The following is a 26,444-nucleotide window of genomic DNA, read 5'->3' on the forward strand; positions in this document are numbered from 1 at the left end:
ATTGTCCTATTGCTCAATGTCTTATTCCAAACTTACATGATTGAAATTTGGATGGTAACAAGTTAATTAACCTTCTGTATAATTAACCAAGTTTTGATTGATAAAAAAATATATAATATTAGAGCATTCTAGCTAATAATTTTTCTCATAAGTTCAAATTATTTTCACATCTAAAGTTTTTCCAAAATAAAGTTCACTCATTAAGATAATCCGGATCATGTTCGACTTTGGTGGTTTATGCAGGAATTATTGTGGTGAATAGATATTTGGGTTCTTTGGTTTTTGAGGTTTTACTTCCAACATGGTAGCTGAACTATCAGGGGTAGCACTTAGCTATCCTTAATGCCATCAATCTTGCTTGGGATAACGGCTTTAAAGAGGTGATTATTGAGTCTGATTCTAAAATTTCCTTGGAGAGCTTATTTCTACTATCACCCATCTCTTCCATCCGCGCGATGATTAATACCATCCAAAGAGTTGTGTTGAGGGAATGGTCAATTTCTTTTTGTCACGCATTAAGGGAAGAGAATGAAGGAGCGGATTGACTTGCTAAGAATGAAGCGGCGTCATCTTTGGACTTACAAATACGGGATAATTTGTCCTTCTGATTTATCATCCATTGTTATTGTTGATGCATGTGGCATGACCCAGATGCGTTTGTAGCTTTCTGCTTTCTTTGTTGCTTTAGTTTTCCCTTAAAAGAAAAGTTCACTCATTAACTCTCTACAAATGAGTAAATAACTATTTTCTAAGACACATTAACTATAATTCCTAAATATATTAAAATCGCAAAAAAAAAGTGTCTTTTTAGCCGGTTTGATATTTCAATTTGTCTTTCGTTAGTTAGTTTGATCCTTGCATATGTATGTTAGCCATTTGATCCTCTAAAATTTACTAATAAAAAATACACTTAAAATAACTTTTATAATCTTGATACATCTAGATAACATAGCATTATTTGCAACATTGCCACAAATTTAAGGACAAAAATGGTGGTTTACTCTTCAATAAACACTAATCATTTTCATGTGTTAGAAAATAAATTCCCAATTCAAATGAAAAAAGTCCTATAAATTTAAATGAAGCCTTAGCCTCCTTAGGTAGGTTCCGTCTTTGGCTAAACATCGATTTATAACTATAAGATTAAAATATGACGCATAAATAACGATAGAGATTATGTAATATGAAAGCCATAATAGTTCACATGTGATATAGCAGAGTGGAAAGTGAGTAGTAGTTGAGAAACAGCTACTAAATTTTTGTTTTCTATACATTTAGGGACAAAATGTCAAAAAGGACCGGTCCTTCTGTTTCTGTGAATGGAAACAGAGAAATTCAGAAAGTATTAACATCAGGAAATTTCTCACAAAAATGTCTTGGTCATTCCAATATTGTACCATTGTAGGTTAAATGAATACATATAAAAAATGGCTGTCATTTTAAGAAACACAACAACCCCTTTGAAATAGAACAGAAGCTGCCTTTGGTGAAGTTTTGGCCACAGGGTTTTGTAGACAGTGGGACATGCTTCTCAACTATCACTTCTTTTTGGTCTTTTCTCTTCTTGAATGGTCAAGATCATTAGTCAACTACCATAATAATTATGTCACAATTAGTCATAACCTATAGATGTTACACTATACTAGTTTGTCTTAATATCATTTTCTATCATGTCTGAAATGCAACTATGATCGTTTATAGCTTTATGCTGGTACATAATTATTTTGTTAGAGGATTTAGCTAACCTATTTCATTAAGTAATGATGTAATATCTCATTTGGGGTTGGTCTAGTCGTTGAGTTAGGATTTTGGAGCGTGCTCCTTTCAAAGTTTCAGGTTCGATTCTCTCTGGTGTCAATTTTGATGGGTAAGTCCATACTGATTTTAACGGCCCCTCGCAAATAGGCGGTGTGATTGGTCCCCTCAAATTAGTCTGTCCTTGGATCGGATACTGAGTTTTTAAAAAAAGTAATTATGTAATAAACATTTTTCGATTTCATAAGTTACCTTAAAAATCTTACAGAAAAAGGATATTTCATGAACATTTCAATGTTAATAATTTGAAAGAAGGTAAGAAGTTATGTTAGGATACAAATCCAAATAAACTATTTAAAAGCTCCTTTTGTATTAGATCCCATAGCCATCAATGTTGAAGAACACCTTGGACATCAAGGTTTTCTAAGAGATTTGTTAGGCTCTCATGGTTAAAAATTAAGTTAAGTGAAAACAGTTTTATAGCATGATTTTAATTTAACTCTTATTGTTTTGTGTTATCATTCAATGTTGATCTGGTCGGGAGATTGAAGAAGGCGGAAGGTGGACATTAATGGCCGCGATGGTCATAGACAGTTTAGTGGGATGTACCTACAAGCATTCCAACATTTTAGTCGACGAAATGTGTACCTTTCTAAGAAGAACAAGTCTCTATGTATAGGCATGTCGACCAGAAATTTTGGCATAAATTCCTCGGTTTTTAATGTACCCAAGGATATATGCTTTATGAGGGAAACTTTAATTTGATCCGGTTCAAAACATATCTTATATCATATCTCGCTTAAAAAATGTTCATTTTGGATTTATTTTAGCTATACTTTTTTTTAAAGAGGATTTATTTTAGTTATACATTATTAAAATATTTAAGTACTCGATAGATTCCTAAATTAATTGAGAATTTTCAAATAGATTTATCAACTAAAACACTTGTAATTGAATATGTGAATTTGTTAGTAGTTTATGATTAGGTAAAGTTATTAATGGGGTTTCTAAACCTTTAAATAATTTGTAATTTAGTCCCTGAATCTAGGACCAAATACAATATTTTTTTTTTTATATTTTTTAGGGAGTTAATTAACATTATTTAAAAGTTTAGGAGGGACCTAATTAAAAGCTTAGGTACTCTCCTGATGAAAATATACTCAGGCTTAATACTCATTAGACATTAGATAAAGCATCCTTTTGGTTTTGTGAAAGTTTAACACATATTGATCCTTCATTCATGGACAATTTGCTTACGGTTGCTCATTAGAAATAATCATGGTTAATCTATGAAGGATTTTTTGATGTAACTCTTGTAGCAGGAAATGTCTTAATTGATGAGTTATGAGATGTTTTCTTTCGTTGTCAAATGGCTAAAGAAATGCAACTGGCTCATATGTGTATGTTATCCTTAAGAGGAGTGTTATTTGAACAACCATTTGGTTGATAACTTTTGAGACAATCATAATTTACAAAGAAAAAATTGGTATTTGCACGAAAACCAAAGCAATAGAGAGATAAAGTAAAAAGTAATGTGAGTATGAGAGAGAAAGTTGTTGCAAAAATTGTCACAAAATGGATGTTCAAATATCATTTCTCTATCCTTAAAACTGACTCAACTCATGTCGTTAACATGATTTATAATCAGTTTACTTCTATCCCTCGTCTCCAACCTTTTTTTAACAAGTCCTTCTCTTTTATCCACCTTTTAGGCAGGATTATTCATGTTACTCATAACGACCGTGAAGCAAACACTTGTGCAGACGCCTTAAATCTTAGAGGACATTATGTTGATTTTTCTCTTGTAATGCTGGATTATATTCCTGCCAGTCTTAGCCTTCTTCTCGATAAGGACTTACGGGGAGCATGTTCCCCTATAGTCATGCCTTAGTCTTTTATTTTTTCTCCTTTCTATATCCTAAAGATGGAGTTCAGATTTTAAAATTCAAACTGCATAAAATACCCCACAAAACCTCCAAAAACACTTTGTAATATTTCAAATTTTAGAATCCGAATAGGGTGTGCGTGAAGCTCGTACGGTAGGAAAGTAATGGTCATATTTTATCGGTATGCACTTGGCCCAATCGATAATAGCTAACCTTTTTCTCATTTTGTAATATTTCAAATTCGTCCTTGAATTTTAAAAAATCGGCCAAATTCGTCCCTGAATTTTGCGAAATAGCTATTTAGTCCCTGAATTTACAAAATGTCAATCAAATCAGTCTCTCCGTTAAGTTGGTATGTTAACGGAGGTGACGTGTAACGTTAACCTCTTACAAGGCTTACCACATAAGATGCCACACAAGCAGGGACCAAATTGATTGATTTACAGAAAATTGCCAAGGATCAAATTTAGAGCTGTCAAAATGGGCCGGGCCGTAAGGGCCGGCCCGAAAGCCCGAATAAAATGTAGGGCTTGGGCCGAATAATTGGAGCCCGAAATTTGAATAGGGCTTTTTAGCCCGGCCCGTAAAAGCCCTTGGCCCGTTAGGGCTAGCCCGTCCGGGCTCCGGGCTGCCCGGAAGCCCGCAAAAAATACAACTGTTTTTTTTTTTTTTTGTGTGGTCTGTGTTGTGTGTGTGACTCAGCCCGCCCCAATTTGGAGATTTGACCCGGCCCGGCCCAAGTGAATTGAAAAGAGAACAAAGTACAAACCCTAATTCTAATTCACTCAACAACTCTCCTCTCTCTCACTCACTCTCTCTTACGTGCAATACGTATACGGCCGCCGCTCAACACTCTCCTCTCAGTCTCACTCTCCTTGCCGCTCCACTCTCCTCTCACTCTCTCATTTTTACGGCCGCCGGCGCCGCTCCATTTCTATCTAATCTCAGCCCTCAGGTCAGGTCGGAGGTCGCACAAGCTCACCATCTTCAGAACTCACTTCTCAGCCCTCAGGTCGCATCGCAACCGCCAGCCATCAGGTCTCAGCCTCTCGTCTCACTCTCAGCCCTATCGTATCGTTTCACTCTCAGCCCTCAGGTCGCACAAGCTCACCATCTTCAGAAGCTCACTCACATCTCACACTCACAGCTCAGAGGTTCGATTGCTTCCTTTCTTCGTTTTATTGGTTTTGTTAGTTTCTTTGTTTCTTCTTTTTTTGCAGTTTCTTCGATCCTCATCATTTTCTTAATTTCTAATTCAGGCTCAGCAGCTATTGTTTCTAATTTAGGCTTAACAGCTCCATTTCTAATTCAGTTCGTATTTCTTTTGTTATTGAAGTGAACTGTGTAGTATAATATACTTGGCTAAAATTGAAGTAACAGCAACATCGTGTCGTGTTACAATTACAATGTATTTCTTTTCTTAATCTTCATCGATGAAGTTATTACAATGTATGTAAATTGAAGTATAACATTAATAGCTGCTGAAATATAATATACTTATGTAATCATATTTAATGAATTGATATAGAGTAGTTATTCTATATGTAATCTTTAATGATTGACTGGCTGTGATATTAATAGCATTATTATCATTTTTCTGTACAATAGTTAGCATACATATTAGAAGTTTTAGCAATTAAAGGAAGATTGCAAAGAAGCTCTAATTTATATTTTTGTTAGTGAAACGATTAATAATTTAATTTCTCAAGCATATTGAGGTTCATTTCTGCCTCATGGAATCATTTGAAAAATTTGATTAGAACTATAAAAGTCCCATTTCATATTCCTTTTCAGGAACTCCATCTATTACTTCTGAAAAATTTAATAGAAAAAAATTATTTGGATTGGTACTTTGCTGTTGAATTTTGGTATCTTGGTGAGGGAATTTATGATCATTTGACATCCTGAGATTTTAACTTTTAATTTTCACTAATAGTGTTTGTATTCTATAATGTTTTTGTTATCTCATGATATATTCATAGTATGACAAAATGCAGATGAACATGGTTCCGGTACGAGGAGTTGATATTGTGTATCCTGCACTTGTCATTGTGAATATTACCCTGCATCCGTGAATAAATTGTGAGTGATCTGATCTTATATTACCCTGTGTTGTTTGGTCTGGTTGTGTTTTAACCTTTGTTATCAATCAAATGTAAACAAAATTGAAGTTGCCAAGAATGTAATCCAAAATCATGATGTGTTATCTACTTATCTGATCAATGTAGAAATGAGTTTGAGGTCATTGAATTTCTGGTTTAGAAGTCGTTATTCTAGGCTTATAATTTGGCATATAATGTTGCAGGAATTACAATCTGTTTGTGCTTCAAATATGAGGGATAATGATATTGATAGTAGTGGAAGTCATGAAAATATGTGCGTTGATGGGGAAATTGAGAGCCAAGCTCGGGAAATTCCACCGGTAGCACTAATTGATCAAAATGCACAAGAAGTGTCTTCTGATCCAAAGGATAAGAAGCGTAAGGGCAAGGCTAAGGCTAAGGACAAGGATACGGGCAAGGTCAAGAGCCAGGGTAAAGCCCTAACATCTGATGTGTGGCTATATCTTGTGAAAGTTGGTATTGTAGATGGAGTAGAGAAATGTAGATGCAAGGCGTGTCACAAATTATTAACTTGTGAATCAGGAAGCGGAACTAGTCATTTAAAGCGTCATGTACGTAGTTGTAGCAAGACTATAAAAAATCATGATGTGGGTGAAATGATGATTGATGTTGAAGGAAAATTAAGAAAGAAAAAGTTTGACCCTATGGCTAATCGAGAATTTTTAGCTAGAATCATGATTACACATGGTGCACCATTTAATATGGTTGAGTGGAAGGTGTTTAGAGAATACCAGAAGTTTTTGAATGATGATTGTGTTTTCGTTAGTAGAAATACAATAGCCAAAGAGATTTTGAATGTTTATCGTGATGAGAAACAAAAGCTGAAATCACAGTTAGCTCAAATTCGAGGGAGAGTTTGCTTGACTTCTGATTGTTGGACGGCATGCAGCAATGAAGGTTATATTTCTTTAACTGCTCATTATGTTAATGTGAATTGGAAGTTAGAAAGTAAGATTTTAGCATTTGCTCACATGGAACCCCCACATAGTGGGCGAGATTTAGCTTTGAAGGTTTTAGAAATGTTAGATGATTGGGGCATTGAAAAGAAAATTTTTTCCATCACTTTAGATAATGCTTCTGCAAACAACAGTATGGCTAACTTTTTGAAAGAGCATCTAGGTTTATCAAATAGTTTGTTGCTTGATGGAGAATTTTTCCATATAAGATGCTCAGCTCACATCTTGAACCTCATTGTTCAAGATGGACTCAAGGTAGTTAGTGATGCTTTGCATAAGATTAGGCAAAGTGTGGCTTATGTGAGGGTAACAGAAAGTCGAACACTACTTTTTTCTGAATGTGTTAGAATTGTTGGTGATATTGATACAACCATAGGATTGAGATTAGATTGTGTTACTCGATGGAATTCCACTTTTATAATGCTACAGAGTGCGCTTGTTTATCGTCGTGCATTTTATAGCTTAAGTTTACGGGATTCAAATTTTAAGTGTTGTCCTACAAGTGAGGAGTGGAGAAGGGCTGAAATAATGTGTGAGATTTTGAAGCCATTTTTCACTATTACAAACTTGATATCTGGCTCTTCATATCCTACATCAAATCTGTACTTTGGTGAAATATGGAAGATTGAGTGCCTCATAAGATCTTATTTGACAAGTGAAGATCTTTTAATTCAAAAAATGGCTGAAAATATGAAGGTGAAATTTGATAAGTATTGGAGTGACTATAATGTTGTTTTGGCAGTTGGGGCTGTTCTTGATCCAACCAAAAAGTTTAACTTTTTGAAATTTGCTTATGAAAAACTTGACCCACTCACAAGTGAGGAGAAGTTGAAAAAAGTTAAGATGACTTTGGGGAAGCTTTTTTCCGAGTACATCAAGAATGGAATTCCTTCTAATCTAAGCTCTTCACAAGTCCAGCCTAGCTATGGTGGAGGAACTCGAATTACATCATCTTCATATGATGTAAGTTCATACATTCTTTCTTTATTTTATTCTTTTATTAATTATTTGTTTTTGTTTGTATGAATATTTTGTAACTTGGTTAGGTTGGATGATTTGTAGGAATTTGAAGAATATGAAAGCCAATCAAGTAACAACACCGGAAAATCAGAACTTGATACTTATTTAGATGAGTTGCGGATGCCTCTATCTCAAGAATTTGATGTCTTAGCTTTTTGGAAGGAAAGAAGTCGTAGAAGTCCAAATCTTGCAAGGATGGCTTGCGATATATTGAGTATTCCAATAACAACGGTGGCATCAGAATCTGCGTTTAGTATTGGCGCCCGAGTTGTGAATAGGTATAGAAGTTCAATGAAAGATGATTCTGTTCAGGCTCTCTTGTGCGCATGTAGCTGGTTACATGGTTTTGAAGGTATGGTTTTTATAGTTCTATCATTTTTACAATTGTTTTATAGTTTATATTATTGTCAATAGAACTGGCTGAAGTGGTTTTAAGGTACTGAACCATTAATATGGTTCAAATCAGTTCAGTTTATTTACCATGTATTGATGTACACCCCTATCAAGTGACTCAACATGTTGCTTGAGACCAAACAATTACAGAGATTAAAAGCAACATGTCTTTTAGCAGGGGAGTTCATGGCATAGTTCCTGAATTGAAGCATATTAACTGTTACATTAAGTTTATCAAGTTTATGTAGCAATTAGTTTGATATTAACGTAAGTTGAAACTCATGTCCTTCAATAAAAGCTTGTTACAAAGTTCTGGAATGCAATGTATAGTTAAACAGCATAGTGTGATGATGACATGTGCAAAGAAGTCAGTACTGTATCTCCTAACTCCTATTATTCTGTTTGACTATTATGATACTAAGATATTGTGAATTGTTCCGGCTAGCCTATGGTTCTGTCACAGTCACACAGTCAATACTAAGATATTCTCACAGTAATTGATTTATTTTTAATTATCAATACTGAAGTGATTTTTTAATCTCTATATTTAACAATCAAATTTTGTAATTTGTAGAATTATACGATGACAACAATGATGTTCAAGAAGATGAAACTCGTGGAAGTGGACAAGCATCAAATAGTACTGTGGATATTGTGAACCTTGAAGAAGATTAAGTGACTTTGGGAGTGACTTTTTGGATTAAAACTTTTGTTATGTTATTACTTATTTTGGATAATTAGTATTTTGAATTTAGAATCTTCATTCTGGATAATTGGTGACTTGTGTTAATGTTACTATAGATAATTGTTATTATCTTGGATCAATCATTTGTTCACTATTAGCCTATTTATTTGTGTATATTTAAGTTATTATGTTCAATCCTTAAAGAATGGGAAGGAAAAAAAAAAATACAGATACGGGCCCGGGCTGGCCCGTTAGCCCGGCATATTTATGTATGTTTTGTACTTAAAAGAATGGAAAAGGGAAGAAAAAATACGGGCCAGGGCTGGCCCGTTAGCCCGAAGAGGGCCGGGCTCGGGCTCATTTTTTGCAGCCCATATTCAAACCGGGCTTTTTAGCCCGGCCCTTAAAAGCCCTTGGCCCGGCCGGGCCGGGCCTAAACGGGCCGGGCCGCCCGTTTTGACAGCTCTAATCAAATTGATGGATTTTCAGAAAATTACCAACGGCTCTTTCTCCTCTTTCTCATTAACGGCTCTTTCTCCTCTTTCTCATTAACGGCTCTTTCTCCTCTTCCTCATTAACGACTCTTTCTTCCCCAAATATATAAATTTGAAACCCTAATGTTATAATTTGTCACCTAGAGTTCAAAATCCCCCAAATTTCTTCCATGAATTGATGTCAATGTTTTTCCCCAATTCAAAAAACTTAAAACCCTAATTTTTTTTGATTCAATTATAAATTCAAAAATCAGTGGTCATTGTTAAAGATTCGGTGTTCAGAAATGATGGAAGGAAGAAATGTAAGGTTGATGGAGAAGCCAAATGATAGGAGCAGAGAAGAGGTTTGGAGGGCAAGGTTGATCGATAAAGTTGATTGTGTAGGAAGTGAGCTTAGGTTGATTAAGATATTGATAGGAGTATTTTGTTTGATTGAGTTGTTTAAAATGCTATTGTATTGTGTCAAGTCCATGTAATGTTGTAATGAAAAGAGGTTGTCAATGAATGAATCAAACCCTTATGTCAAAAAAATTCAATCAAATTAGTCCTTGAATTATATGCATATCCATCATATCGATCCTCAAATTAGTGAAAATACCATCAAATAGGTCCTTGAATTTTCACAATAGATATCACTGTGATCCTTGGTGCATACATCTGCCGAACAAAGTAAAAAGTAAAAGACAGACACTTTGATTATAAAAAGACAGACATTTGCATACTATCATAAGTCATATATTTGATGTTCATAAGTCACTATATAGCAAAAAAATAACATTACATAGCCATCAAGTCATCAAATCATTTGATGTTCGTAAGTGATTACATATCCAAAAAAGCATAAACTAAACAAGTCCGAAAAACATTAATTAAACTAGTCCAAAAGCATAATTTAAACAAGTATCAATGTTTTGGAAATCCTGGAGTTGGGATAAACTCCATGTATTGGGGTTGAGTAGAAGCGGATGACCCGTAATTTGAATTTGGAACTCTAATAACTCTAGGAGCAGTTGGATTTTGTGGAGCAGGACCCCTCAGTGGTGTTTGTTTATGCATGTCATTTGAAATCACTGGTCCTCTCATGCCATATCTCCTTGTACTCATTCTCTGCAAATAAAATCAATCATATCAGCCCTTAAATTATAACAAAATCCGTCAAATTAGTCCTCAAATTATGCCAGTAAGTCTCAAATCGATCCATATTTTAGAGGGGTATAATTGGAAACACAGGAAAAATTACACTGAAAAGTTAAATCTCGAATTTTTACCATTTCCATCAATTTAGTACTTGTACACGTGGCTGCCTTGTTGACACGTGTACAAGACAACACATCTTGCAAGAGGACACGTCATCACCACTAACGAAGCTTTTGGACGGATGTACCATTTTGATGGACGTATAAAATTCAGGGACTAAATAGATATTTTGCAAAATTCAAGAACGAATTTGGCCAATTTTTTAAAATTCAAGGACGAATTTGAGGTATTAGACCTAAAATAAAGTTTATAAACTAAGGAAGTTTGACCCCAAAAACAAATGAGGAGGGTGTTTCTCTTATTGGATTGAAATCTAGGAATTTGAATAATGAATAATGATCCGCATGATATTGCTTATATTGGAAAGCATATCAGTAATGTTAATGTAGCATCACGAAGTTTGACCTACAAAGCATATGCAAATCAAAATGTGTGCAATGGCATATATCCTTTTAAAGCTCTAAAGGCTAATCTTGGAAGTTTCAAATTTGGACCACACAAACGCATGCATGCACATGCAAAATACCGACATCACTCAGCAAGCATCATTTGTCTGGTTTCAGGAATTCAATTCAATCTCTATGGTTACAATCTACTACAAATATTAGACATTTTTACATTATAAAAATAATGTCTCCACAATGGTCGAGTCTAGATAAAATGTAGCAAGAAATTAGATCATTGTAGTCTACTTGAATCTGATTTCGCAAAACATGTACCTATAATATGCTTAGACATGTATCCTTAAGTAGTGGGCTACCATAAGAGCTCAATCACTAGTCAAATATTACATGTTGTGTGCCTTGTCCCAAACAACCCTATCCCAGACAATGAAGCTGACACTTATGTCTTCAACAGTATCTGCATTGAATCGTGTTTCAACAATATGCTAAAGTATCAAGTATGCTAATTTTAAATAACTTCCAACAAAAAACTCTACAAGGTGTATCTGTCAAATTTTAAAGATCTGACACTTAAAGATCTGTCTTCGACCGCGATCAATGCAACTGCAATTGAAGCCTCATCAGCTATTTCATCTTAGCTATCTGTAATCTCAACAATGGATAAAGTATTGAACAATTATACGATATGAATATAGAATTAAGAAGTCTGCTTTAGAGCCAAAGTAGCTCCAGAGAGTGAATTGAAATCAGAGAATTGCTGAAAGATAATGAACATTTCTAGCTAAACCTTTCCACAATACATTAGTAATTTATAGAATAACTATTACTTATTAATTGATGATGTTGCACATGTTAAATTTTTTCTAGAATACTCAATGAAGTCAATGAACAAAAACTACATTTACATTAGGAAATATCTTGAAAAATCTAGAATAAAATATACCTTCCACACATATAAATAGACAATCATTATTCATTCCTAACTAAGTAACTATTTGAGAAGAGTACAATCTATTCAATGCTATGTAACCTCACACTATTTGCTATTATTGCCTTCCAACTATACCAATTAAAGCCTTCTATACTAACACTGCAATGGGTGTAACGGTTCGGTTTGGATCAGTTTTTGGTCAAAAAAATATTTGAATCTATGAAATCTTCATGGGTTCGGGTTGGTTCGGTTTTTACTATTTTTTAAAAAAAGAAACCGAACCAAACTAGTCGGTTTGGATCGGTTCGGTTGATCGATTTGTTTGAAAATACAATTAAAAAAATCCATATTTTCACAAATTTATATTTCACGCGTACAACATACTGAAATACTTCATAGAACTTTGTTTTCCATGTTCTATGTTTATCAAACTACTTGTATAACTAACATGAAAAAACGAACAAGAGATGGACGATGACGAATGATGGGTTAGGTATGACTGGAAGCTAGTGTTCCTATTTAGTAGAAACGAAATAGAGTGTGAATGATGAGATGGGATGATGATGGGAGAAAGTGAATGAATTAAAGAGTATTTTATATTGACTTTAATTTTGAGCTTAATCATAAGTGTGTATGAGAAGGGATAATATTACTAGAATGGGGAGTGAGGTTAGCATCGATTTCATTGTATCTCAAAATTAAAAACCGAGAACCAGATCAAACTAGATCGGTTTAGGTTGGTTCGATTCAATTTTAAACCGAACCAAACTAGCTAGGTCGGATACTTTTTCGGTTTAGTTCAGTTTGGATTTTCAATTTTATCGGTTTTGTCCGAATCACTTATACCCCTAAACACTGCCCAACTACATTGCAAACTAACATTACTAGTAAGTAATGGTATTAGAGTTTGGTTCCTTTTGCCACCGACTATTTTTCAAAGCTATCCATTCTATAATATGATTTTTACTATCCTACTAAGCAAGAAAATATGGGTTTTAACTACAACACAAAAGAAGTAGATGTAACCACACAACCCGACTTTGTTTGAGATCGAACCCAAAACTAAAAATAAGAAAGTAGAGTTCAGATAGCCTAATGGTCTGATCTCTTAAGTTCAAGTTCAATTAATATTCTAAACATGTGGCCTCTAAGTTCAAAGAGAGCTCACAATTAGAATAGTTACATATTTCTATATTATTCAGAAAATGCCAAGATTAAGATGCAGCCTAAAAACATCTATAACAATGTAGTAGAAAAGTGAAACAAATCACTGTATACTCTACTTTGAAAACATCTTCAAATAATAACTATAAATAAACAAGCATGTATAAAATTGTATTTAAGCTTTTGAGATAAAATGTGTATAATATTGAAAGCTTCACTCCACTATATCTCTCACATAATTACTATTGTGTTGTGTCTTGTGTTTTTTTACTACTAAATTCAGAGAATATATATTTTAAAGAGAGATTTTAGCAATTTTTCATTGTTAAAAAAACCAGTGTTAAAAATATACTATTAACCACCTACTAAATGTTATTAATCCCATATAAACTGTATTAAACATGTAGTAAGAGTTTTTTCTACATTACCTCTTAACGAATTGAAGGTAATTTACCCATATCAAATAAAAATAACTTTTTCTTCATCTTTATCCTTAAAATCAGGTACAATTTTCATCTCAAAAAGATCAAACTTCTTCATCTTCTTGTTCGATAATCGAATCATGCTTTGTTATTAGGGATAAATTACCCCCAATTTATCAACGGGTGATGTAGGTCTCACCAAAATGGCTTTTTCTTGCAACCAATGACCACTTTCATCTCTCAAACATCTTTATCTCCTTCATTCAACATGTGATCTCTATCTCCTTATTTATCCCTCACCAACAGTAAGGCGTCATCAATAAAATATGGTGTGCCGTATTTATGTTAAATGTGTGTGAATATCATTTGTGTTTGTGATCAGCCTATTTTCCTTTAACTGATCCACTTTGGGATCTTCAAGCCCTCTTCCTGTTTTGGATTGGGCCCAATCCTCTCAATATGCCCTTTTTCAACTATTACCTTTCCCATCTTATCACCTTCTCACACCCAATTTTTTTTACAAAAATACCTACGGGATTTCAGATTATATAATCTGAACACAGTTTGGATGTGTTCGAATTATATAATCTGAAATATACTTAAACATAAGCAGCAATCAGAATCTCTTCCATTTCAGCAGCAGTTACGATTTTCGCTTTTAAAAACAACAAAAAACAAAGTAAAAAAAATAATACATGTCAAATAAAATAAAAAGAAATATAAAAATACCACTAAAAAAATTCTAAAAATGAAATAAAACTAATGTAATTTTTTTTCGGATTTTTCTGAGAATATGAAAAATAAAATAAAAAATGAAAAATCGGTCTAAAGTCTAAACGATGTAATTTTGGATTTTGAGGGGTGGAGTCCCGTAAGAAGTCCCTTTTGAGGAAGTCTCGTTCCTTTATTTTTTTATGATTTTCTGGCCAAGTTTCGGAGCAATCCGATCAAATAGCTCAAAAACCGTATTTTGGACTAGGAACAACTAACAATGACCTCAAACATAATGATGATGGTTAAGAAGATTAATATGGTCTTTAAAATGACTATCTATTTTACAAACAGGTTCAAAATTTGTGCCGATACAGTTCAGATTATATAATCCAATCTGTTTTCTTCATTGAATAAGAGTGTTTAGGGGGTGTTCGGTTTCTATAATCTGGAAAAAAAATACAGGTTTTCGGATTATAAAATACGAATTTGTTAAAAACTCATTTTTCCACCCGCATAACTAAGGAAAAACTCAATTCGGATTATAAAATCCGAAAATCACATAAGCTTTTTCATAAAAAGTTGGCGCACGAGAAATGAGTAGGGTAGAAAAAGTAATAGTCCTTTTTTTTCTTTGCTAGCTTGGCCCATATCCATTGTGCATCTTGGGTCTATTTGAGTGTGCCTATGTTTTTTCTCTTCTTTTATACTAGGTATATAACCCGTGCGTTGCACGGGTTTGACCATAATATTTGTATAATATTGAATTAATTTTTGATTTTAAAAAAGGGCTTCGTCAATGATTTAAAATTAGAAATAATCTATAAATTTCATGTAAAAATTGTTACTTTTTAAACGTTTAATGTGTTGAAAGCATCATTTTCAAAAAAAAAATTTCTTTAGACTTTTTAACACATACTTTAAAAACACTCGTTTGCATTTTCTTTTAAAAAAATACTATTGAAATTGTCGAATATTTGCTATATTGAAAAAAAAAAGGATAGTTTTTTAAAAAGAAATTAAAGCATATGATATCTATCTACTTAATTTTTATGACTGTTTCAAATGGATACACCAAAAAAAATGGATACAAATTTACAAACACATCCTAAAAAACTTATAAATTTTATAGACTAAATTAACAAAGGAATAAAAATACTAACTAAAGACAGATCTAAGGATCCAAGAGACAAAAAAGAATGTTGGTTTGTTTTTGTGAATGTATAGATTATTTTTAAACTATAGGGGAACACTGGAACTATAATTTTGATAACAATGACACTGACAATATTTTAAATAGTCTCATGAATTTAAACCATATTTATTCAGGTTATGAAGTCATGCTCGTACCACTCAATTAAAGAGAATACATGTTGACTAAAATATAATAATAATTTAGAGTTCGTATGTTATAGAAGTAATGTTGGCTAAGAAAAATTAGAGATTCTGAATTCGAATTTAGATCTTTATATATCATCGTTTTTATAGCTACTTTATTTTTAAAACATGTAACCTAAGAAATCATGTCTTATTCGATTCATATACCAGCTACACATTCTTAGCTTGTTATATGAATCTTAGTTTTATCTAAATAATAATTTATATAAACATTGATTGGCATAGTAAGCTATAGCAACACTTATTCGTATTCAAGCACCATCTAATTTTTCATTTAAAGGCATTATCAAAGTCATTAAGCTTTCTCCTGTTATCCCATGTAATTTATTTTTGTGGAATCCAAATAATTTTTGTATCAAATTATTTGGGCAGGATAAAAAAATAATTAACCTTTACATCTTTTTTATAAATCAACCATAAACATATATTACTACATTCTTTAGGTACGCTACCATGTGTCGTTTTGATGGTATATCTTTTGTCCTTCATGTTCGTGCAGTGTCTTCTTTCATACATGGACGAATTGAATTCTTTCCCATAGTAGCAGGTAGGTAATGGTAGTAAAAAATTTAAATACTAATCAGTAGATACAAAATCAAGCTCCGATTTCACTAATTGTGTTGGCCATTAATAATATACTCAAGCATGCTTTCATGATATTATCATATCATAAACCGTGCAGAGGTGGTGGACATAAATAAAAATCAACCTTGACACTTGTTTCTAGAGAAACAAATGAGCCTCATGTTTATATTATGAATAGTTTTTTTATCTAGTATATTGTCTATATTCACAAAGTTTTTGTGTGCGATTTTTTATCTAGTATATTATGAATAGATTTTTAGTCAACATATAAAATACACAATATATAAAATACTAATTACACCACATAGGAGAAAGATATTGGAAGCAAAGGCAACATTTTTGTATCAAGTATGAACAGCTAGGTTCTAAAATTAAAAATATAAACTATGCACTGCAATTGTCTCACCTGTTGAATTTGAAGAGAAAAAAAGTTTACGATGAGACCACAAATGTTTGAGATAAATACATTCTTCTTCTTATACAATAAATATAATACTCTCCGACTGAAATTTCACACGCCTAAATACACAAAGGTTGTATATAAGGCACATATATATTTTAACTCATCCGACTTTTTTATACTATTGTTGAATTGGAAGGCTATGAAGAATTTTAAAAGGTTGAACTCTGAAAAGGTTACACAGTAAAAAGGGATCCATCTCTTCACCTTTTTATACTATTTTTTTTTAAAGGAATGAGTTAGCACTATTTTCCTCAAATTAAATGGACGTTATATAATAAATTATAGTCAATAAATTTGTAACTGGTAGATGAAAAAATTGAAGAAGAAAAGAGCTACATGTAGTAGAATAGACGTAAGAATAAGAATGGATAGTGGGAGGGAAGTTACAAAAGTTACATAATAAATATAAGAATGAATATATGTAAACATTTAGTAAATAAATGAAAAAAGGAAAAAAGAAAGAAAAGAGAGAGCCACATGGTGAATGCTTATAGAATATAAGTTAGAAAAGGGGCATTTGTGAGATGACATGTAAGCAAAGTGTAGTTTAGAATAAATGTATATAGAGATTATTTTCAAAAATCTAACAGCTAGTCCTTAAAAAAAAATCTAACATCTGGTCTGTTAATTGTCATTAAATAAGTTGTGGAAATACTTCTTCCACCTATCCTTTAAATCTTTTTACTAAACCAAAACTCTACATTATTCGTCTTCAATACACTTCACTTAATCCAAGTCTCTTGTCTTACTTTTTCCGTCTCATCGCAAGTCTACTTATAGCTTTTTTTCCCTCTTTAATTTAGAGACTAAGGATTTTATAACTAGTTAAAAACTTGAGTTCTTGCTTTGTTCCCCACCACCTTGATATCTTTCTTAACCTCTTTATAATTTTTCAAAGTGTTGACATTTTTACACTTAAAACAAGTTTTAAAATATTCCCTTTTAATTCTAACATTCACTTATTTTCACTTAAAACAAGCTTTATAACCATTTGTCAAAAGATTTTTTAAATCCTTCTAAGTTGTTTGCTGACCTTATAATCAGGGCCGTCCCCGTGAAATAGGAGGCTCGGCTCTCTTTTTAAAATAAGTTCCTAGTAAAATAAAACGTAATTTTTTTGTGTAGCTAAATTTCATTAAAAAAAATCAGAATCAGAAGAAGTTCTAAACATGAAAGGAATTAAAAAAAAATTAAATGAAAGAGGTGAAATTTATCTAACGGTGTCGTTTGGATTTGTCACTCCTATGTTGTGGAAAAGGGTAAAACGAATGGTTTATGCGAAGAAAAAAATGATTGTTGTGATTCTTTCAATGAAATAGCTTTCCAAATTGATTATACAAATTAGGGGTGGTTTGATAGGATCCGATTTATGCACAAAAAGGAGAACTAGAGTCTAGAAAAAAACTCAAACATGTAATAAAGAAATAAAAGGATATAACTGATAACATGGAAAATACAACATCATTTCAGCTCGTTTTGTGTGTAGTTTAGGCCTAAATTCTCTGGTTTTGTCTATGTTATGCTGGGTTGTATGGCTATGTTTCAGGTACACAGCAATAAAGGCCTTCATGCGCAAAAATGACGGAATTCAGTGAGAAAACAAAGAAGGAAAGAAGTCTTAAGGAATTCTGCTTCAGGGTGACGGCCGTCATACCCTGTGACGTGCTGATCGTCACCCTCCAACTCGACCTGGCTGTCACCAGCATCCCAGACCGTCACCACCCCGTGACGAGCAGATCGTCACACCCTGTGACGTCCGTCACGGGTTCGGAAGAAGCAGTCTCCCCCATTATCTGAAACGGTTTCCAAATTTCTCTCCCACTCGCTCCACCTGCAGAAGCACGATCAGAGCACGTTTCCAATGAAGCTTGGCCTATAAATAGACCCGGAGAGGAGTCCTGCAGCACGCACGCTTTCAGTTTTAGCTTTAGATTTTCAGAAAACAGCTTATTTTCCATTTTAGCTTAAGTTAGTTTTTCGCAAGTTTTACAATTCCGATTTGAGCAAGAATTATATCCACAGATTTGTAAACAGATTTTGGTTCATTATGTGAAGAAATAACATCCAGACTTGTCTTCTAAATTTTGTGCAATTTAGTCCCTGAGTTCTTCTGTTTACGTTTCTTCACCATTGTTCCTGTTTCTCTTTTATTTCTTGTTTATAATTCTTTTTTCTGTTTAACTACTGCATATGCAAGCTGCTGCATAGTATTGCTTGTTAGTAATTTGTGTTTTGCAGCGGAATGCTTATTCAGCAATTTGCATAGAACCTGTTTGAACTTACACTCAGTTATAGTGGTGAATATTGCAGCTGCTCTTTTACTCGTTTTTAGTTGCCATCTGATAACAGGTTAGGTACTTTCAATATTTATTAGCTTCCTCTTTAGCATGAACTCAGTAGAAGGATATTTAGTGATTAATTTAATTATGTTTGAGTAGATTTCCATAGAGTCCGGAATGTGATGAATGTCGTACCAATGGTGCTCTGTTAATTTGTATGATTAGAAATTGTAACAGGAATTATTTTTAAAGTCTAAAAATTCTGACTTTAAACAATTAACATTTACAATGAAAGTTGAAATACAGTGATACCGGTTTCATATCGAAAGAGTGAAACCTGTATCTGACCGTAGAATTTTTAGGAATTGATTTTGAAATACAGCGAAAGCGTTTTCTTTAATTAATTTAGAAATTTCAAATTTTCAAAAAGGCTATTTTAAACTTGCGGTCGTACATGCGAAAGCTGACGCTTGTGAGTTTAAAATACGGTATCGGACGTACGAAAGTCGACGGTGCCTTTAAATTTGTTCTTTTTACACGCGAAAATATTGTCCTGTTGCAAATAATAAAATATAACTTAACAAGTACTCACGGTCGACGTAAATTATATTCCGGTCTCTTGTCATTAGTATTAATTTAAAGCAACTTATTTTCCCAATTTTGCAACCAAATTAATTTGCATCGCCTTAGATAAACAACGTAACAATTAATTACGGTACTTGACATTGGTCTCTGTGGGTTCGACAATCTTTTATACTAAAACCGATATTTCCGTGCACTTGCGGACCTATCAAGTTTTTGGCGCCGCTGCCGGGGACCAAATAGGCAATATCGTAACACCGTTGTTACACCGTATAGACTAAGGCATTTATTTTCCTTTTTTATCTTTATTCGTCGATTATATGCCAAGTACTCGATCCTCTGAGGACAATCTAGAGCGACCAATCGACGAAATCGAACGTTTTTTACATATCAGACGCCAAGTTGAACGAATTCACGCTGAAATGGAACTAGCTCATAACGCGAACCGTCCTCTTAAGGACTTTGCCGTCCCATCCCAGGACGAGCCTCACTCAAGTATTGTTAACCCGACGATTCAGGCTAACAACTTCGAGTTGAAACCTTCTCTGTTGCAAATCGTGCAACAAAACCAGTTTTCCGGTAATTCTACGGAAGACCCGAATTTGCACCTATCCGTGTTCGTGCAATTCGCTGATACGCTTAAGTGCAATGGCGTCGCTCCCGAAGCCATTCGCCTGCGTTTATTCCCTTTCTCCCTCAGAGACAGAGCCAGAGCTTGGCTGCAGTCTCTGCCGTCAAATTCCATTACGACATGGAATGAATTGAAAAAGGCGTTCCTAGCAAGATATTTCCCTCCTAGTAAAACTGCCCAGCTTAGGAACCAAATTACCTGCTTTAGGCAGACAGACGGCGAATCGCTTTTTGATGCGTGGGAGAGGTACAAAGAATTAATGAGAGCTTGTCCCCACCATGGATTAGAACAATGGTTGATCATTCACACATTTTATAATGGCATTCTCTATAATACGAGGATGACCATTGATGCCGCAGTTGGCGGAGCCCTAATGGACAAGCCTTTCAAGGAAGCATACGAGCTTATTGAGAATATGGCGCAGAACCATTATCAATGGGGGAGCGAACGCACTCCTGTAGAGAAATCTCAATCCAAGGGAGGTATGCATGAAGTCAGTAACCTTGACCATATGAACGCCAAAGTGGATGCGTTGTTCCATAAGTTGGATAACCTAAAAATCGCTCCACCAGCTACTGTTGCTGCCGTAACTCCCAATTGTGAAATATGCGGAACCCCAGGACATGTTGCTGTCGATTGTCTGTTGTTAGCAGAAACTGATCAAGTGAATTACGCGCAAGGAAACCCGTACGCTAACACATACAATCCAGGATTGAGAAACCACCCAAATTTCTCTTACAAAAATAACAATCCTACCTTTGCGCCAAGTCCTGCACCTGCAACACCCCCCGGTTTCCAAGGACAAAGAGGAGCCCCTGTTGCTCCGAAAAAGTCTAACCTGGAGCTCATGATGGAAAACTTTGTTTTAACTCAAACTCAGCAAAACAAGGAGTTTATGAATCAAAACGTTCATACGAATGAATTGATTAAGCAGTTGGCGCACAAAGTTGACTCCATGGCCACTCATAATAAAATGCTTGAGACACAAATATCCCAAGTGGCCCAACAACAAGCAGCAACATCTGCCCCAGCCGGAACATTTCCGGGCCAACCGCAACCAAATCCTAAGGGACATGTTAATGCTGTAACACTACGTAGTGGAACAGAATTAGACAACAGACCTGCTGCTGTGAGAGTTAGGAGCCGAGACGAAGGAAAGGCTAAAGACCCTGTGAGTGAGCCAGTTGACATCGGAGAGACATCTAAGTCTCAGGAGGTAACAGAAAAAGAAAAAGAAAAACCTTATGTACCTCCTCCACCTTATAAACCTTCAATCCCTTACCCTCAAAGACTCGCGAAGTCTAAAACTAAGGGCCAATTTAAGAAGTTTGTAGAACTTCTAAAATCTCTTCATCTCAGTATTCCATTTTCGGAGGCGATTACTCAAATGCCTTCGTATGCCAAATTCTTGAAGGAAATTCTAACTAACAAAAGGAAGATTGATGATAATGAGACCGTAGCACTTACTGAGCAGTGCAGCGCTATTATTCAAAATAAGATGCCACCCAAGTTAAAAGATCCAGGGAGTTTTTCAATTCCTTGCGTTATAGGCAGCCACATCATTGATAGAGCCTTGTGTGATTTAGGGGCTAGTGTGAGCCTGATACCACTATCCATTTGTAAAAAGCTAAACCTAGGGGAGTTGAAACCAACTAGAATGTCTCTGCAATTAGCTGACCGATCGATTAAACATCCAGTCGGGATTATTGAAGATGTCCCTCTTAGAATCGGTCAACTATATATCCCCACTGACTTTGTAGTCATGGACATTAGCGAAGACTCTCTTACTCTCATCCTCTTAGGAAGACCTTTTCTGGCTACCGCGGGTGCCATCATTGATGTAAAGAAAGGAAAACTCACATTTGAGGTTGGCGAAGAGAAGATTGAGTTCATTTTATCTCAATTCATGAAAAGTCCCTCCATAAACGATACATGCTGTTTTGTTGACATAATAGATGCATGTATCAAGGAGTTTTCAACTGAAGATGAACCATCTGAGGAAACAATTGAAGATCCGATCGAGGAAGTAAAAGAGATGGAAGAAGTAAGTGATGAGGAGGCCGAAATTTCTCGCATTCTTGAATGCCTCGACCAAACCACTAACCCATCTCCTGAGCCAGATCACCCCAAGATCGAGCTAAAGGAACTTCCTAAGAACCTCAGATATGAGTTCCTAGATAAAGAACGTAATCGCCCCGTGATAGTTAGCGCAGAGTTAGGGAAGGAAGAGACGGGTAAACTCCTCGATATTTTGAAAAGATATCCTGATGCTATAGGGTATAAGATTAATGATCTCACCGGGATCAGCCCATCTGTGTGCACACACAGAATTTTGCTCGAAGAAGACTCTAAAACCTCTAGAGAGCATCAGAGGAGGCTAAACCCCATTATGAGCGAAGTGGTCAAAAAGGAAGTTATGAAACTCCTTGATGCTGGGATCATATATCCTATATCCGATAGCAAGTGGGTAAGTCCAGTGCACGTAGTGCCAAAGAAAGGTGGGATGACTGTAGTTCAAAATGAGAAAGGTGATTCTGTCGCCAAGCGGACAGTTACAGGATGGAGGATGTGCATCGACTACAGAAAGTTGAACACAACTACTAGAAAGGATCACTTTCCTCTCCCGTTTATTGATCAAATGCTCGAGCGTCTTGCAAGGCACTCATATTTCTGTTACCTTGACGGTTATTCGGGATTCTTTCAAATCCCCATCCAGCCGGATGACCAAGAAAAGACCACATTCACATGTCCCTACGGAACATTTGCTTATCGGCGAATGCCATTCGGACTATGCAATGCACCCGCCACATTCCAAAGATGCGTGATGGCAATCTTCGCCGACTTCCTAGAAGATATTCTAGAAGTTTTCATGGACGATTTTTCTGTGTGTGGGTCTAGTTTTGAAGACTGTCTTGGTAATCTTGAGAAAGTTCTGGAGAGGTGTGTGAAGGTCAATCTAGTACTTAATTGGGAAAAGTGTCACTTTATGGTCAGGGAAGGCATAGTGCTTGGACATGTGGTGTCCAATAGAGGAATTGAGGTTGACAAAGCAAAAATAGAAGTTATTGAGAATTTACACCCTCCCAAGTCTGTAAGAGAAGTTAGGAGTTTTCTTGGACACGCCGGTTTTTATCGACGATTCATCAAAGACTTCTCGAAAATTACCAAACCATTGACTGGCCTTCTGATGAAGGACGCTGAGTTCATTTTTAATGAACAATGCCTTAAGTCCTTTCAACAGTTAAAACACGCATTGATCTCAGCCCCAATAATGCAACCTCCAGACTGGAGTCAACCTTTTGAGATCATGTGTGATGCTAGTGACTACGCAGTAGGCGCTGTTTTAGGTCAGCGAAAAGATAAGAAACTCCATGTTATCTACTATGCGAGTAGGACCCTCGATGAAGCTCAAATAAACTATGCCACAACTGAAAAGGAGCTTCTAGCCATCGTCTTTGCAATTGATAAATTTCGTTCCTATCTAGTGGGATCGAAGATAATCATATACACAGACCATGCGGCTATCAGGTACCTGCTTAGCAAAAAGGATGCAAAGCCGAGGCTGATTCGGTGGATATTGTTACTGCAAGAATTTGACATGGAGATCCGCGATAAAAAAGGGACTGAGAATGTAGTCGCAGACCACTTGTCAAGAATCCAGGATGGTCAGTTGGAGGAGGTACCCATAAATGATTGTTTTCCCTACGAAAGATTGGTGTCTTTTGTGAAAGCGGAGTCACCTAGATACGGTCACCTCATAGATTTTCTAGAAGAGGGGAGTTCAGGCATCAAAAAGATACCAGAAGAAGCAAGTGCTCTAAGCAATACAGCTACCCCATGGTACGCTGATATCATAAACTATTTGGTTGCTGGAATTCTACCTCCCGACATGACCTATCAACAAAAGAAGAAATTCTTCCACGATCTTAAGCAATACTACTGGGATGATCCCCTCTTATTCAAAAGAGGAGTGGACGGTATTTTCCGTCGATGTATCCCTGAAGAGGAAATTGAGAGTGTCATCACACATTGTCACTCCTCTCCCGTTGGAGGACACATGAGTAGATCGAAAACTGCAGCAAAAATTCTTCAAGCTGGGCTTTATTGGCCCACCATCTTTCGAGATGTTCATGTTTTCGTTTCAGAATGTGACCGGTGCCAGCGATCCGGAAACATCTCTAGCAGGAATGAAATGCCACAAAAGTTTATCCTAGAGGTGGAAGTTTTCGATGTCTGGGGAATTGACTTTATGGGTCCTTTTCCTTCATCTATGGGAAATAAATACATACTCATTGCTGTGGATTACGTGTCAAAATGGATCGAGGCCATTGCCTCTCCTACCTGTGATACAAAAGTAGTGGTAAAGATGTTTAAAAACATTATATTCCCAAGATTTGGTGTCCCCAGACTAGTCATCAGTGACGGAGGATCTCATTTTATTTCTAAAATATTTAAGAATCTCCTAACAAAGTACGGGGTACGTCACAGAGCAGTTACTCCCTATCACCCCCAAACGAATGGGCAGGCAGAAATCTCTAATCGAGAAATTAAGCAAATCCTAGAGAAAACTGTCTCTGTCTCAAGAAAGGACTGGTCCTTGAAGCTCAACGATGCATTATGGGCTTATCGGACCGCCTTTAAAACACCCATTGGCACTACTCCTTTCAAGCTCGTTTATGGAAAATCGTGCCATCTCCCGGTTGAGCTCGAGCATAAAGCTTATTGGGCCATCAAAGCCCTAAACATGAATCATAGCGAAGCTGGGGAGAAAAGGATGCTGGATCTTCATGAGTTAGAGGAGTTGCGGCTCGATGCGTATGAAAATGCCTTGATCTATAAAGAACGAACAAAGAAATGGCATGACAGACGCATTATAAGACGTGAATTTAATGAAGGTGAGGTAGTGTTGCTGTTTAATTCTAGGCTAAGGCTGTTTCCTGGAAAGCTTCGCTCTCGATGGAGTGGACCATTTGAAGTCACTAAAGTAAATCAATCAGGTGCCATTGAGGTCTGGAGCGAATCCACTGGTAAATTCCTAGTGAATGGCCAAAGATTAAAACACTACCACCCAGCAGCGAAAGTAGGACATGTCGCTACTCTTGTTATGTGTCCTCCTTGAATGTTGCCACTCTGAACTGTCGAGCTACCGACATAAAACGAAGCGCTGCATGGGAGGCAACCCATTGTTTTTTTTTTTTTTTTTCTTCCAGCTTGTTTTTAGTTCAATAAGTTTCAATCGTTTGAATGAGGTTTAGCGTTTTCCCAAAGTCAACGACGGGTTGACCGACATCGTTTGTGACGACCGTCATGATTTCCAACGGTTTGCTGGTCGCTTTCGGTGACGCCCGTTACTCTGTTTGACGATTAGACCGTCACCCTTCGTGACGCCCGTCATCTTGTAAAGAATTTGAACAGCCCGTGGGTCCCACACCCTTCCCCCCACTTAACACCCTTTCATTTTCTTTTCTTCTCTCCTTCTCTCACAATCATACCCTTTTCTTTCTTTTCCCCTTTCATTTTCTCTTCTTCCCATTGCATGCAACATCCATTATCCAACTCTTTCACCTCTCATCAAATTCTTACCACAAAAATCCCAAATCCAGCACATAAAACTTGACCCATTTTCTTGTTGATTTTCGCAAAGTTTGTCTGAATCGTGCGGTGAGTTCCTCAGTTCCGTTTGCATCAGAGTCTCTGTCTGTTGGGTTCGATTTCGCGTTGCTCCGGTCATGGCTGCTCGGAATCCGCGCATTGATTACATGGGAATTGAGTTTAAGGATGAAGCGCAGCAAAAATTGTTCGAAAAGCTGTCCAAACGCACAATCACGGCGACAAGGTATGCTGATGAAACTTGTCTCAGATCTTTAGGATTATTTGATAGCGTAAATTGGATGTTTAACCAAATCGGGTGGGGTCACTTTTTGACTCTGCGGCACCCGACGTATGAGTGCATAACTCTAGAATTTCTTAGTTCTCTTAAGTACACTTAAGCTCAGAGAGTTCGTAAAGGTTTCGGAGGCACTAGTTTTAGACTGTTTGGCCAGGATTTCTTGCTTAGTCATAATGAAATAGGAAATTTGCTTCAATTCCAGACCTCCCTTCAATCCTTTGATGGGGTTCCATCTCAGGGACCTTGGACTACTGAGTACGGTCAGTTTTGGAAGAGACTTACGGGCGCTTTGGCCACTTTTGCAGAAGGCAATAAAGCGTCCCGCATCCATAACCCCGCCATTCGCTATTTTCATAGAGTACTCGCGCACACTATTTTTGGGAGAGGGGATAGCACAGGGGTAGTCAATTTAAGA

At 35.8% G+C, this 26,444-nt stretch overlaps 1 protein-coding gene and 1 non-coding gene across 2 annotated transcripts; one reads left to right on the forward strand and one right to left on the reverse strand.

The window, feature by feature from the left end:
* Nucleotides 1-19,930: 19,930 nt before the first annotated feature.
* On the forward strand, nucleotides 19,931-25,258 carry LOC120579981 (uncharacterized). Its single transcript, XM_039832789.1, has 4 exons — nucleotides 19,931-21,617; nucleotides 22,485-23,856; nucleotides 23,962-24,155; nucleotides 24,633-25,258. The coding sequence occupies exons 1-4, from the start codon at nucleotides 19,931-19,933 to the stop codon at nucleotides 25,256-25,258; spliced, it is 3,879 nt and encodes a 1,292-aa protein (XP_039688723.1).
* LOC120580386 (small nucleolar RNA R71) lies at nucleotides 20,319-20,424 on the reverse strand. The gene has a single exon (XR_005646110.1). It is a non-coding gene; the product is annotated as a small nucleolar RNA R71 (small nucleolar RNA).
* Nucleotides 25,259-26,444: the final 1,186 nt, after the last annotated feature.

This window comes from Medicago truncatula, chromosome 4, assembly GCF_003473485.1.
Source record: "Medicago truncatula cultivar Jemalong A17 chromosome 4, MtrunA17r5.0-ANR, whole genome shotgun sequence".
Lineage (NCBI taxonomy): Eukaryota > Viridiplantae > Streptophyta > Magnoliopsida > Fabales > Fabaceae > Medicago > Medicago truncatula.

What these genes read in the sequence shown, in the direction of transcription:
- LOC120579981 (XM_039832789.1), top strand. Translation starts at nt 19,931, where the DNA reads ATGGAACTAGCTCATAACGCGAACCGTCCTCTTAAGGACTTTGCCGTC. An exon ending in TTTCCCTACGAAAGATTGGT is followed by an intron (nt 23,857 to 23,961) that starts GTCTTTTGTGAA and finishes AAGTGCTCTAAG; the next exon opens with CAATACAGCTACCCCATGGT. An exon ending in CCCTGAAGAGGAAATTGAGA is followed by an intron (nt 24,156 to 24,632) that starts GTGTCATCACAC and finishes GTCACAGAGCAG; the next exon opens with TTACTCCCTATCACCCCCAA.